The sequence below is a fragment of the Aspergillus welwitschiae genome (genome assembly GCF_003344945.1).
Source record: "Aspergillus welwitschiae strain CBS 139.54b unplaced genomic scaffold BDQ94scaffold_20, whole genome shotgun sequence".
Lineage (NCBI taxonomy): Eukaryota > Fungi > Ascomycota > Eurotiomycetes > Eurotiales > Aspergillaceae > Aspergillus > Aspergillus welwitschiae.
The window spans coordinates 554,583-566,177 of record NW_020798714.1 but is presented as its reverse complement, the minus strand read 5'-3'; the positions used below and the strand labels follow the sequence as shown (position 1 = coordinate 566,177).

At 49.8% G+C, this 11,595-nt stretch overlaps 3 protein-coding genes across 3 annotated transcripts; 1 reads left to right on the top strand and 2 right to left on the bottom strand.

Moving 5' to 3' along the window:
* Window positions 1-278: 278 nt before the first annotated feature.
* On the bottom strand, window positions 279-2,715 carry medA (transcriptional regulator medA). Its single transcript, XM_026775951.1, has 3 exons — window positions 2,572-2,715; window positions 959-2,442; window positions 279-901 (listed from the first exon to the last, which is right to left on the bottom strand). The coding sequence occupies exons 1-3, from the start codon at window positions 2,609-2,611 to the stop codon at window positions 449-451; spliced, it is 1,977 nt and encodes a 658-aa protein (XP_026625285.1). The 5' UTR covers window positions 2,612-2,715; the 3' UTR covers window positions 279-448.
* Window positions 2,716-5,707: 2,992 nt separating this feature from the next.
* On the bottom strand, window positions 5,708-6,185 carry BDQ94DRAFT_145741 (uncharacterized protein). Its single transcript, XM_026766700.1, has one exon. The coding sequence runs from the start codon at window positions 6,078-6,080 to the stop codon at window positions 5,883-5,885; it is 198 nt and encodes a 65-aa protein (XP_026625284.1). The 5' UTR covers window positions 6,081-6,185; the 3' UTR covers window positions 5,708-5,882.
* Window positions 6,186-7,683: 1,498 nt separating this feature from the next.
* Window positions 7,684-8,698, top strand: BDQ94DRAFT_145739 (uncharacterized protein). Its single transcript, XM_026766699.1, has one exon. It carries the CDS (start codon window positions 7,972-7,974, stop codon window positions 8,257-8,259), a length of 288 nt encoding a protein of 95 aa, XP_026625283.1. The 5' UTR covers window positions 7,684-7,971; the 3' UTR covers window positions 8,260-8,698.
* The last annotated feature ends 2,897 nt before the right edge of the window (window positions 8,699-11,595 follow it).

The following is an 11,595-nucleotide window of genomic DNA, read 5'->3' as shown; positions in this document are numbered from 1 at the left end:
GAACGACGGCAGCGCCATGCTATGCCAGATAGTTGTACAGCTTCGTAAAGGAGCGAAAGCCTCATGCCCACATGAAAATGCAACATTAACCACAAAAAATAAAAACATGGTGTAAATGGTGAAGAACAGTAACAGTTCGTCTATAATGCGTCAAAGAAAAAAAAGGATATCGGGCATTAAGGCATGAAGAAGGGCGATGGTATAAGGAGAGACATGAGATCATTCACAGTGATCATGAAAAATAAACGGTAAAGTCCGTGAGGGCCCGTGACTGAGTCATCCTGTGCGAGAAAATCCACAGGGCTCAGCGCCAAAATCTCGCGGTTAAGGAGTGACGATAATCAAAGAGGTATCAAAAATTATGCAAGAAATCACAACGCAGTAAAGCGGGAAAGCCAAACGCCAGTCGATGCAGATTACCATGGAGGAACCAAAACGCGTAGGTATTTCAAGACCCGTGGGCCTGGCCATGCACAGAATACGGCATGGGAGCAAGGTAGTTGTAGCACGCGCTGCTGCTGGGGTTGCCAGTGGCTGCAGCAGAGTTGAGAAGAGGATTCAAGTCCCAATTTCTGCTGTTCACAGTGGCTGTGAGCCCGAGTTGGCTCTGCTGCTGACAGACAGAAGGGTACGAGTAGGGTGCGGCCAAGGCGGAAGAATAGGGCTGGTTGACACTAGCCAGTCCGCCTCGCATCTCTGAGCCGCCCGTCATGGGAGGGGGTGTATATGCCGAAGCAGCTAGGCTGGCACCGTAATTGGTCGGAGCAGCAGTATCTGAGACGGACTGAGGCGACGCTGCATTCTGAGGTTCGGTTCCGGAATCAGAGGCAGCGCCGTTGCTGGTGTAGTTCGAACCGATCGGAGTGGCCAGGGTTCCAGAAATCGAAGAGTAACTAGCAGACTGGATCACCAACGGTTAGCCTTGTTTAGATGGCTATGAAACGAACAAGTCACTTACGTATTTACCGATGATTTTCTTGAGGGCATGGCTGAGGATTTTCCAGGGGAAGACCTTCACGTCTTTCTCGATATTCCTGGGCTTCGGTGCGGGAAACCCCATGATGACTTTGAAGAAGTCCTCACTGTCAGCCTTGGCCTTGGACACTGTAAGTGGTCGGAAGCCTTCCAAGTTTCTGCGTATGCGGTTCTTCTCCTCCACCGTGAATCGAACTCCCACCAAGGATTCTAGTAAGTAGATGGTGTCAACACTGGTAACAAAGCATTCGTCTTTCCCATCCCAGTAGATGCAGCTGATGCAGATGCTATTGGGAGCACGGTCTTCAGGCGCCACAGGCTTGAAATCTGCGTGGATAGTACTGCCGCTTTGCATCCGTGTGAATTGGACCAACCGACGCTTCGCCTCCCGCTCTTCTCTGGACCAGCCTTCCGTCATTGAATCAAGATCACCACTCAACTTCAACACTGCCTTGGTCGGGCACATGGCATAGGGGTTGAACGACTGCGTTTGGCCATATGCGCCCGACTGCTGCAACGTCGACGTTCGAATGAGCGTTGGATTTCCGAACCTGCTTGGGGATGCTTGGTTTTGCTGACGCAGAGGATGGCCGATGGTATAAGTAGTGCTTCGGGCATCGTTGCTGACAGCAAGGAAGGACGGGCTGTATGATGGAGTCATAGGCGACGGCGCCCGGATAGAGGCTTGAGATGCGGTGGATAGGCCGGGATACTGCGTCGAAGGAACTCTCGGCGATGCCGCCGTATGATGTGGGCTGACGAAACTATTCACTGCGGGCAAAGACTGCAGGTACGGCGAATAGGTCGCCGAGGATACGCTGGATGGTTCCTTTGCATGCATCGGTGGGCCGGTGACTCGTTTGGGTGCCCTAGACAGAGGTTCATCCGCGTATGAAGGCACCCTCCGCTTGCGGGACTCATCTGAAGGCGACTGCATCGAGGCATGTTCATAGGTATAAACACCCACTTGTAGCGTGACTGCATGGCAGTCATTGTGATCCATGGACACTTGCAAGGGAACTGCGAACGATGGAGAGCCCGTGGAGCTGAAAGGGGGCGTGTCGACGGAAAGCGCATACTGGAATGAAGCACCCTGGAAGCCGAGGAAGTGGGGAACGCATTCACACTTCTTCGAGCCGAAGACAAGGTAAAGAGTCGCATAGGAGGATGTATGGAGATCATAGGGCGATTGAATCTGAACGAAGACTCTGGTACCTTCGGATCCTCTTTGGGGGGAATAAGAGACAACTTCCGGGATCTGGCGGTTCTCGGCGGCGAGCATTGGTGAACGACCCTCTTCGTAGGAACTCGCATACTCTCCGTTCGCCATGTAAGGCACACAGTCCGATATCTGGCTTGCGTGATCGGGCATGGGAGAAGGAACCAGCGATGTGGCCGTCACATAGGGTGTCTGGCCATAGCCTTGGTAAGGAATACCATCATGCAAAGATCGAGCAGAGTCGTAGTCTATTCAGGTAAAGTTGAGCGTCAGCGTCTCACAGAGTTCAAACGGAGTGCGTTTTCCCTAGGGACCCCTGGCCCAGCCATGCTGTGCACGAGGAAGGGGGAGGGGGGAGGGGGTGTATCAGTGCTTACCGATCAACGCCGCGTGCGGGGGCTTCTGGAAAGTAGACATAGACAAGATGGGCTCAGACTTGGCCAGAAGGCCGTCTGAAAAAGCACCGAGAAACTGTGACTCTTCAGGATCCGAAAAATCCAACGACTCGTCTAGAAGTAACGGTGTTTGTAACTCGGAATTGAACTGTAAAACGCCCCCGGGTCAGTTCAGTGTTCGGCGGGTGAGAAGGTGGGTGTGACTGCAGGAAAAACAAGGCTGGGGCACTCGGCGAGACAGTGGATGAATCAGATATTCTGATCCAGTCGAAAAGCAAAATGGAATGGGAAGGGACCAAAAGGCAACTATTAGGCAGCGAGCAGGAAGACCCGGACTCACCAAAACACCGTGCGTCTTCGAGTAAGCCAGTTTGAAGGTGTTGCAGAAACTGCAACGAAGCACAACAGCTTTAAAAAAGCGAATGACAGCGAATTTATCCTGGAAAACGATAGGATGTCGGAAAGTTACTAGCGAGCTCTCCGAGACAAAACGAATGACGACACGAAGTGGCTGTCAGCCCGGACGAGGAAGATGCCACGAAATGCTTCGAATCAGCGATCAGGATCCAACGCCTCAGGGTGAAACCACGAAAGGTTGGCTGCAGGATAGAGACCAGAGGTGAGCCACACTGTCGATGAATGCTTCTGACAACCTATAGGAAACCAGCTTCCATCTGAAGGCGCTGTTTTAACCTCACGCGGCGGATAGGTTGGATGGCAGATATCCGTAACAGGCACTGGATAAGAGCGAGCGAGAAGAGCCGGTCGAAGTGAGAAGAAGACCTTTACGCTTTTCTGGCGTTCCTGGAAGCGAAATTGTCTCAAGTTTTCCTCAGGATGATGAGGACTAGGTCGGGGCACGAACTATTCAACTAGTGAGTAAGAACCCTCCCGAAAGGCGAGGAACCGGCTCGCTGCATAGACCAGCAAGACTTACCAGGTGAGATGAGAAGACAAGAGATGCGTCTCTGAGGTCTTTTGAAATCTAATATGCAAAAAAGGTCACGGTCCCTAAGCGACTAAACGAGGTAGTCTACACCTTGACGGGGGCGGGTTAACAACAAACATCCGGAAGTTTAGTGACGGAAACCATACAAGGGGAGGTGACAAGCGCACGGAACCCATCGTGGACCCTAATTTTCCTTGGGATCTTGTGCGGCAAAGGCACGACCTTGGAGAAGCAAGGAGTACAGAGGGAAGGGGACACGAAGGAGAGTGATGCAAGGCACCAACAGAGTCTGTGGCAAAGGGCGAGGGAGGGGGGGTTGGCACCAACCTTAACAGACCAATGACTTCAGCACAGGGAGAGGCTTCGTTAGTAAACGCAGCCTATTTGAGATATTTCCCTGCTAGTTCGTAATAAGGTGGTGTCCTCAGCCGAGACAAAGATCCACGATGGTTTGAGTCCAGGTCCGACCTCGTGTGAAGGACTACAGAGAGACAAGGTTGGCAAGATGGCTAGCTGACGATCCACTCTCGTTTTCTGTTCGGGGGAGGGTAAAATTGAGACAGATGAGCGAATCCGGACACTGCAAATAAAGGTGATTTTGCTGAAACGAGGAGGGTTGTTGGACGTGACAAAAGACGGTGGTTCGATGATCGTCCTTGGGGGTACCTTCCGCTCAACAAACGGAGATCGCTCTATAGATCCGGCGTATAAGGGACCAGGCAAACGAACAGCTGGGTAGGAGACCACACGACACGGAAAGAAGATGGCGTCCAGTCAATCAGCGGCTCTCCCGTGGATTTTCGGTTGCTTCGGAAATATTAAAGACACTATTGTCGAAAATAAAATAAGAAAAAGATCCTCCCCCTTCTGGTCGGATGGACACGGAGCCAAGCTTCGAGGCAATTAAACAGAGAATATAGCGACGGGTGTCGAACAATCAGCGAGCGCGTAAAGTCCGTGAGGATTGAATAATAGGATATTCAATAAGTCCGATCAGTTCCCAATTTGGCTTGCCAATAAATGCTTCTCTCCTTCGTTAATTTTTTTTTTTTTTCTCAATTCGGTCCTTCTCTTAATTCTTTTCCTTCTTCGTTGATCAACACAAACGTAGCGAACGTAATGATACTTCCGATACCAAACAAAGCGAGTGTAAGGCGAACGTGGGACGAGCGAGAGGAAGTGTAAATAAGAAAAAAGAGAAATACAAGGGATACCTTCACTGTGCCATCACAGGAAAAGTGAAAGGGGAAAAGGTGGGGAGGGGAGGAGGAGGAGGAGGGGGGGGAGAAGAAGAGAAGTAGTAGGAGGCGGAGGAGCAGTAGTAGTGGAGGGAATAAAAAAAGAACAAGAGTGACCGTCAAGTACGAGATGACGAGAGATATATTACTTTTCCCTTCCAAAGCAATCCGCTTTGAGCCGAGGATGCGGTGGTAAGAAACGAAAGAGCACTGGGCGACAATAGCCTTAGTGTGGCGGGGATGCGCTGGTGGGAGGATGGGAAGGGAAAATAGTTAGATAAGTAGTAAGTAGTAGGGATCAGGTTTGCAGGACCGGGGGTATTGTTTGGAAAACAATTCACTTTGATCCCTCGAGGTTAATGGATCCCGGAATGATATAAATAAATTGACGATTGATAATAATAATAAGGATGGATAAGGATAATAATAATAATAATCTTTCTCTTGAAGGAACTCGGTCACCGAGGAAGATCAAACGGCGTCTTTTCCTCTTTCTCGCGTGAGTGTGTGTTGTTATAATTATACCTGAGGTTGTTTGGGGAATCATAACACCCTGAAATCTGAAGACAGACCAAAATGGCTGGTTGGCCTAAATGGATCTTTTTTTTTTCTCCATCGTAAAAGTCCCTGGGCTGGTGGTGGTCCTCCACATCTCTACCGCTAGACTACCAGTCCCATGGAGACCTTAGTACCGTCCCATAACCCTCTGAGATGGTTTTCTTTTACGAACCTTCTCCGATCCTCCTTTGACCAGGAACCACTCAGCATCGGATCGGGTCACGGGGAAAGCTTCAAGGAAGGAAGGATGGGAAGGGCGTAAGAAGACAATCCCCGCTCTTCAAGGGTAGGAAAATTAAAAATGGAAAAATTCTAAAATTCTCTTCTTTTGAGGGAGACCCTTCACTAGTATATTCCCTTTTTTTTTATTTTTCTCGTCTTTATTTTGTAATTTTTCTTTTTTTTTTTCAATATTATTTTTTTTTACTCTCTCCTATCCTCTCTCTTTGCTAGGAAAAGCGGCCCTTCACTTAGAGGGGAAATCCTAAGTGGAGAGAGTAGGGAAGTGCTTAGTCCAGATAGGTTTAGTTAGCTTCAGGGCTAAAAAGTCATGAAGCCCAAGAAACGTTATGATTATTTTTATTCTCGGCATAGGTGATTCTTATTTGGTGAGAGGAATCCCACCATTGGGTATTGGGTGAATAATCATCCAACTTTCCCCCCAAATAAATCCAGGGAAAAGGCGCTAATCTGGCTAGCAAGGGTGTTAGCAAAGAATAGCAGCAGGCACCGTTCAAGCGGTCCATGCCGCCTTGACCGGTGGATCCACCCCCAAGGGAAAAATGATCAGGGCTGCAGAAGCCAGTGGAAGGAGGAGGAGGAGAGAGAGAGAGAGAGGAGGAGGGGGGGTGGGAAAAGGCAAAAAAGAGAACTGGTTTCTGGTTACGGTTATTTTTACCTCCGTAGTAACTTCGGTTCTACTGGAGATACCTCCGGCCCTATGGGATTCAGATTGGTAACAGATGTTCTCCATCTTCTCTACAAAGTATGACCTGCGGCGACTGTACCATGCTTTTCCAGTCATTGTCCATTCTTTCTGAGATCCTCGTTGGTGGGGGATGGGGGCGATGTTCACTTTTTTCCGTTCTTTCCTTGGCCTTTCGGGAGAGGCCCTGATACACTGGTTGATACGGGACCTAAGAATAATACTGGATCCCCCCGAGCAGCCACCCAGCCTACCATCATAACTTGTTCCGCAGAAAGTTTGGACTAAACAACCTCGTACATCTGGCAGGATGAGCTGCCCTGTCACTGACCTCTGCATCTAGTAAAAGGGTCAATTTAGATGGTGGTTAGTTCTGTGCTAACTCAGTAAGTAACATATTGTACCAGCAGTAGCAAACTTTAACCGTCACGGTCATGTCCTCGTTGTTCTTGCCGTTTTCTGCGTTGTTTCCATATTGCTTTGCCCCGTCTCATGCATCACTCGACGTCTCGTTCTCATGACTACTCTCACTACTACTAGTACTGTTTAGTAGTCCCTCCTATGACATGGTTCTTGATGTCTAGTTTCTCTAGGCCTACCATAGATAATTGTTGCGGTTTGAGACTTAGGCCAACCGGATCACCTTCTCGAAAGAGTAGATAACCGGAATCAAAGGATACTACTACTAGAGAGCAACTCCCACTGAGAGTCCTTCCAATCAAAGTTGGAAATAACCGACCTAGAAGAAGGACCCTTCGCGATCCGCGGAGGCCAGCGGTAGAGATAATAGTAGTACCGAATTCTCTACGGTCCAAGCTGTCTACCGAGGTAAGCAAATCAATTGAGTAAAGAGTGAAAATGATTCGAGGGGAGGAAGCAAAGAGGAATCGGAGCGATCGTGAGTTCGTGACATATTATTAGCTCTCACAAGGTCCCCCACCCCTGCCCCCTTTCCCAAACAGGAAGTAATGTTGAGCGCTTCGCTGCCAACTCAAGGAACCTTTGCCCGATTTGGAATTTTCTTAATTTGGAGCCCTCAGGCAGCAGTGACCCGCCGAACGAAGACCGTTTTAGTTTATTGGCTGCCCCCTCCATCAATATCCCGTTTGGGAATGCTCCGTTCTGGGTCTGGAGATAAAGCCTGATTCAGCCTCGCAGTTCCAGTGATCGGGTCCAAGTTCTGACCGATGTTCCGAAAATTACTGTGTACTAGTCTATCTTCCGTATGTACCTCCGTACTGGGTTGAGTATCAAAGTTATGTCCTAATGTCCTAAGTTCCTAACTAACTTCACAAGACATACTACGACTATCTCGTATCTACTATCTATCTCTCTTATGCGAGTTAGACCTGCTTAGCAAACTTGGTGCTCAATCTTGCTCTTCATCGGTGGCCCCGGGAACAAGCCTTCCTCCCTTCTACTTTCCCCGCCCACGGCTTGGCGTCTATCCTAGACTTCCGGCTGTTCAGTACTTTGTAGTGAAACTAAGTAGCCAGTACTTGGTAGACTCAGTATGTTCATAGTGATCTCGTTGGTTAATTTCACACGCCGCCATCATCTCATGACACCAAGGCTCAAACATCACAGACTCTCTCGCATGGTTCGCCAAGGTTTTCTGGAAAAGTTTATTGCTGATTCGTCTACGGAGTGCCGTGGTGTGTCTTTCCCACATGTTTGATCAGTCGGGGAAGAAAGAGCAGGAGTCATAAGAAATGGGGTCAGGCCAACTGCGAGCCCGCCCGAGCGTGCAGGAAACACTTCCAGAGCCAGTCAGAGTCAACGATTCCGTTGTTCCGTGCCTTCCTCCCATCATCACTCCACATTGTGGCAGCGCAGCGGCTGACCTTTTGGGATCAACTATGCTTAGTTTGGTCTACCGAGATCATCCACTTTCAACGGCCTTTGTGTGTCCATGGATTCCCAGCCTTCTATCTTTTGTTCTCGTTGATAAGCAAGGCGGACAATTTGCCTTTCCAAAGATTATTTGGCCACTCGGTTGAAGCGGTTAGCGATCAAGCAAGGTGTGAGTTAAATGTACAGCAAGGTACATGCACAGCAGATAGCACTCTCTTTGCACTCTTGTCGACAGCCAGTGGGATCGTGGAATCCTCGAACACGGCCGTGCAGCCAACACCACCATGATCACACACTACAAAGTAGCTATCTAGCGGCCGATCAACCTGAGGGAAGCGGTACTTTGAGATGCTAAACATAGCAGGCCTTGCATTGGCTTCCAGTGGAAGTCATGCAAGGGCCGGACATGGCCGTTTCATTGGTGCCAGAAGAGGGCGGTGTGGAGCCCCTCCCCTCCACTGCCACTCGATTTCACTTTCCTTTTGGTTTAGCGCATAAGAGAAAAGAGAAGAAGGAAGTAAAAAAAGGTTCCGCTTCTTCCTCCTAAATCCTCCGTCTAAAATAATGTCGGCACTTGATTCGCCCACAATTAAGTCCGGTGAGTGGCACGATGGGAAGCACCGAAAGGCTATTCCCCTGAGAGGAGGTGGTGGTGGTAAGGTAGCAGCATGGTAGTACTACTTACCTTTGCTACCATCTCCACTCGCAGCAGAGCGACCCTGCATTGTCACCACACTGTGAGCCGTCAGTGGACGCTTCTCGCGGCTGAGCTGCTGAGACCTGGCCAACCGCCATGAGCTGATCATCCCGGCCGTCATCGTGGCCTTGGGCGTTCAGCTGGAAACTGCCCATCCTGGTTGCTTGCCCTTTCTCAAGAACAGGGATGGAACTATTGATGTTTAATCAAACCCCGTAGCAACCCCCTCCAACCACGGACCAATGCTTAGGTACAGCTTATTGCTTAGGATCTAATCGTCGTAAGGCCGGCCAGTGTGATCATGCTGACGGTCCCGGACCAAAGATGAGGTCATGGCGGTGTTCCACGGTGGTCAGGTCATCAACGCTACTCAGATCGACGGGAGTCAAGAAGAAACAAGCCCGGGCAAGCTGCGCCCTAGTTTCCCATGAGGTCATGCTGTCCAAAAAAGCCGAGCGTCGTCGATCTTACTCTGTTAAGGACGGCACATCGTGGCTCAGTCTCCCTCGGTCCTGTTGCGGAGGTTCTCCGTACTCCGCGTTTGGTAAGAAATAGTCTTCAAACCTAGATGATACTGCTTCAATAGTCTTCAAGGGCTTCGGAACGACTACCAGAACCGATTGACTCCGGAAGATACTGTCAATTGTGTCATTCCGAATTCCGAGTCATGGGCATTGGACCCTGCGCTACTTGCTCAACTACGGGTGCTATCTAAATGTACCGCATAGTAGTGGTCGTTGTAGGTATGTATATACTACTAATAGCCTAGCATTGTCCGTCACAAACATACTGTCGGTCAGCCATAATTCGGCATAGTTTATATCGTACGATGTGACGACAGCACCTCCAACGCAGGAGTCGCTTCAATCTCAAGAAATTAACCGAAGGCGCCAAATAAAGTTCGTCGTAAAGATCGACCCAAAGGCAAAAATTTGGCGGATCATCGTTCGGAGCACGTTGAGAAGCACGCCCCGTCGCCGTCTTACAGCAACTAGTGTATCCGTACCTACCTTAGTCACCTTGCAATTGGGGGAGAGAAAGATTCTGAGCAGGCATTGAGACTAATTACTGGCTCCTATCCAGATATGCCAAAAGGAAGCTGTGGGCCTCGACAAAGATAGCACGATTAGCCCCATGGAGATAATTCGTTCCCCTAAGCTACATCCAGGGATGATCAGCAGTCCTTGTGCACGATAGTGCATGGCTTGTCTCCTTTTGGGATGGGCGACCGAAGTAGTTTCCTTGAGCTCATGTTCGAGAAGAAAGAGGAAAAGTGGTCTGTAGGACCATGGTTCCATTGCCACGAGGGATGGTTTGTCCCCTCAACTTGACATGCGTTTGCATGGGGTCGAGGTGAGGCAGACAATACTACTACCCCTGTGAATGTCAAACAAGGACATGAGTGCAAACTACTACTCCTACTAATTTTGTCATGGTCTATTTGAAAAATATATATCCCAAACACCGGCATATGAGCTATCTATTACTACAAACCTTCTTCAATCAACCCGACGCCAATTCAATTTACAGTGTCTTGCATGTTGACCCCCCGAATCTACTCCAGCATTTCTACGAAGCGCTCCGAATGGGTACTTTGTACTTTGTACCAACTGCCTTACACGTCGGAGGGAGGCCCGGCATTCCTTGAATGGTTTTCCTACAGGCCCAAAAAGGACACTAGGACAGAGGTCGGCCAATGCTCGGGGAAACCCGACCGCCCGACCGAGTGACCGACCAAAGTTTCAACAAGCGGACGGACCACAACCTCAAGGGACAAAACAAATTGGCTACTGCCTAGGAAGGATGGCAGAGTTTCTGCCCTTCATCGTTCAAACTTCAGGCTAACCCAGTCGATCAAGGCATGGAAAATCCCGCAGTCCATCATGGCTCTTAGTCCACTGACCATGCCAACCCGGGCTGCGCGCTAGCCGTCCTTTAGTCTGCATGGAATTCGGCCGGTGTAGTGAGTTGTGCCGTTGATGGGCAGCAGGAACCGACGGGTAGACTAGATATTTCATGTGTGCTAAGACAAAGGATTCTCTCTTGTGTGCGAGGAGTATGATCGTCACCTCTTTGCATCCGAGATTCGTTTCAAGATTGTGAAGAATGTGGAAAGCCCCGGGCTGGGCAACGCCTATCTACACCGGCGGCGTCCTCCGCCTAAGGATTATCATTAACAATCATTATTCAGTCACGGTTCATTATTGATCCCTGAACTCCGGAAATCATTCAATTGGCGAATCCACCACCACCGGAACATCACCGGGGTCGACCGGAGAAATCCTACGAAGCTCCACTTTCCCCCATCGACTCACGCCTAGTGCGAGCCAGTCAATCCTAGCGGCTCCGAACCTCAACCCAAGGAACCAACCAGCGGCCGGTCAACAAGGAGGTGAATCTTCCGGAAGCATGATGGAAGTGGAACGGTTAGCAGCGACGGACCCATGGGTCCCAGCGCGTGGAAATCTGCTCTCTACCGAGGAAGCGTGTTTGTCGTACCTAACATCGTATTTCGGATCCGGAACGTCGTCCCTCTGTGGGATGGGATAAATTTTTAGACCAGCTAGTATATACGGTTCTGCGGTGATCATTGATCATACGATGGCGCCGTAATGATGCTCGTTGTCTCGAGCAAAGAAAGGAAGGTGGTATCGACCATTGTGATCAAGTTAAGTTGCATCTGTCACAATTTAGCAGCACCCCAGTCCCCAAGCAGCCGAAGCACAAGAACCGCAATTAAGCATTCAGGGTCTTTTAATTGCGGTGGGCAGGTAACCCCGGCTCG

Coding starts and splice junctions, on each gene's coding strand:
- medA (XM_026775951.1), bottom strand. CDS start 2,611: ATGTCTACTTTCCAGAAGCCCCCGCACGCGGCGTTGATCG. Junction 2,443..2,571: donor CCCGCACGCGGCGTTGATCG/GTAAGCACTGAT, acceptor TTACCTGAATAG/ACTACGACTCTGCTCGATCT. Junction 902..958: donor AGAAAATCATCGGTAAATAC/GTAAGTGACTTG, acceptor TTGGTGATCCAG/TCTGCTAGTTACTCTTCGAT.
- BDQ94DRAFT_145741 (XM_026766700.1), bottom strand. CDS start 6,080: ATGGACCGCTTGAACGGTGCCTGCTGCTATTCTTTGCTAACACCCTTG.
- BDQ94DRAFT_145739 (XM_026766699.1), top strand. CDS start 7,972: ATGGGGTCAGGCCAACTGCGAGCCCGCCCGAGCGTGCAGGAAACACTT.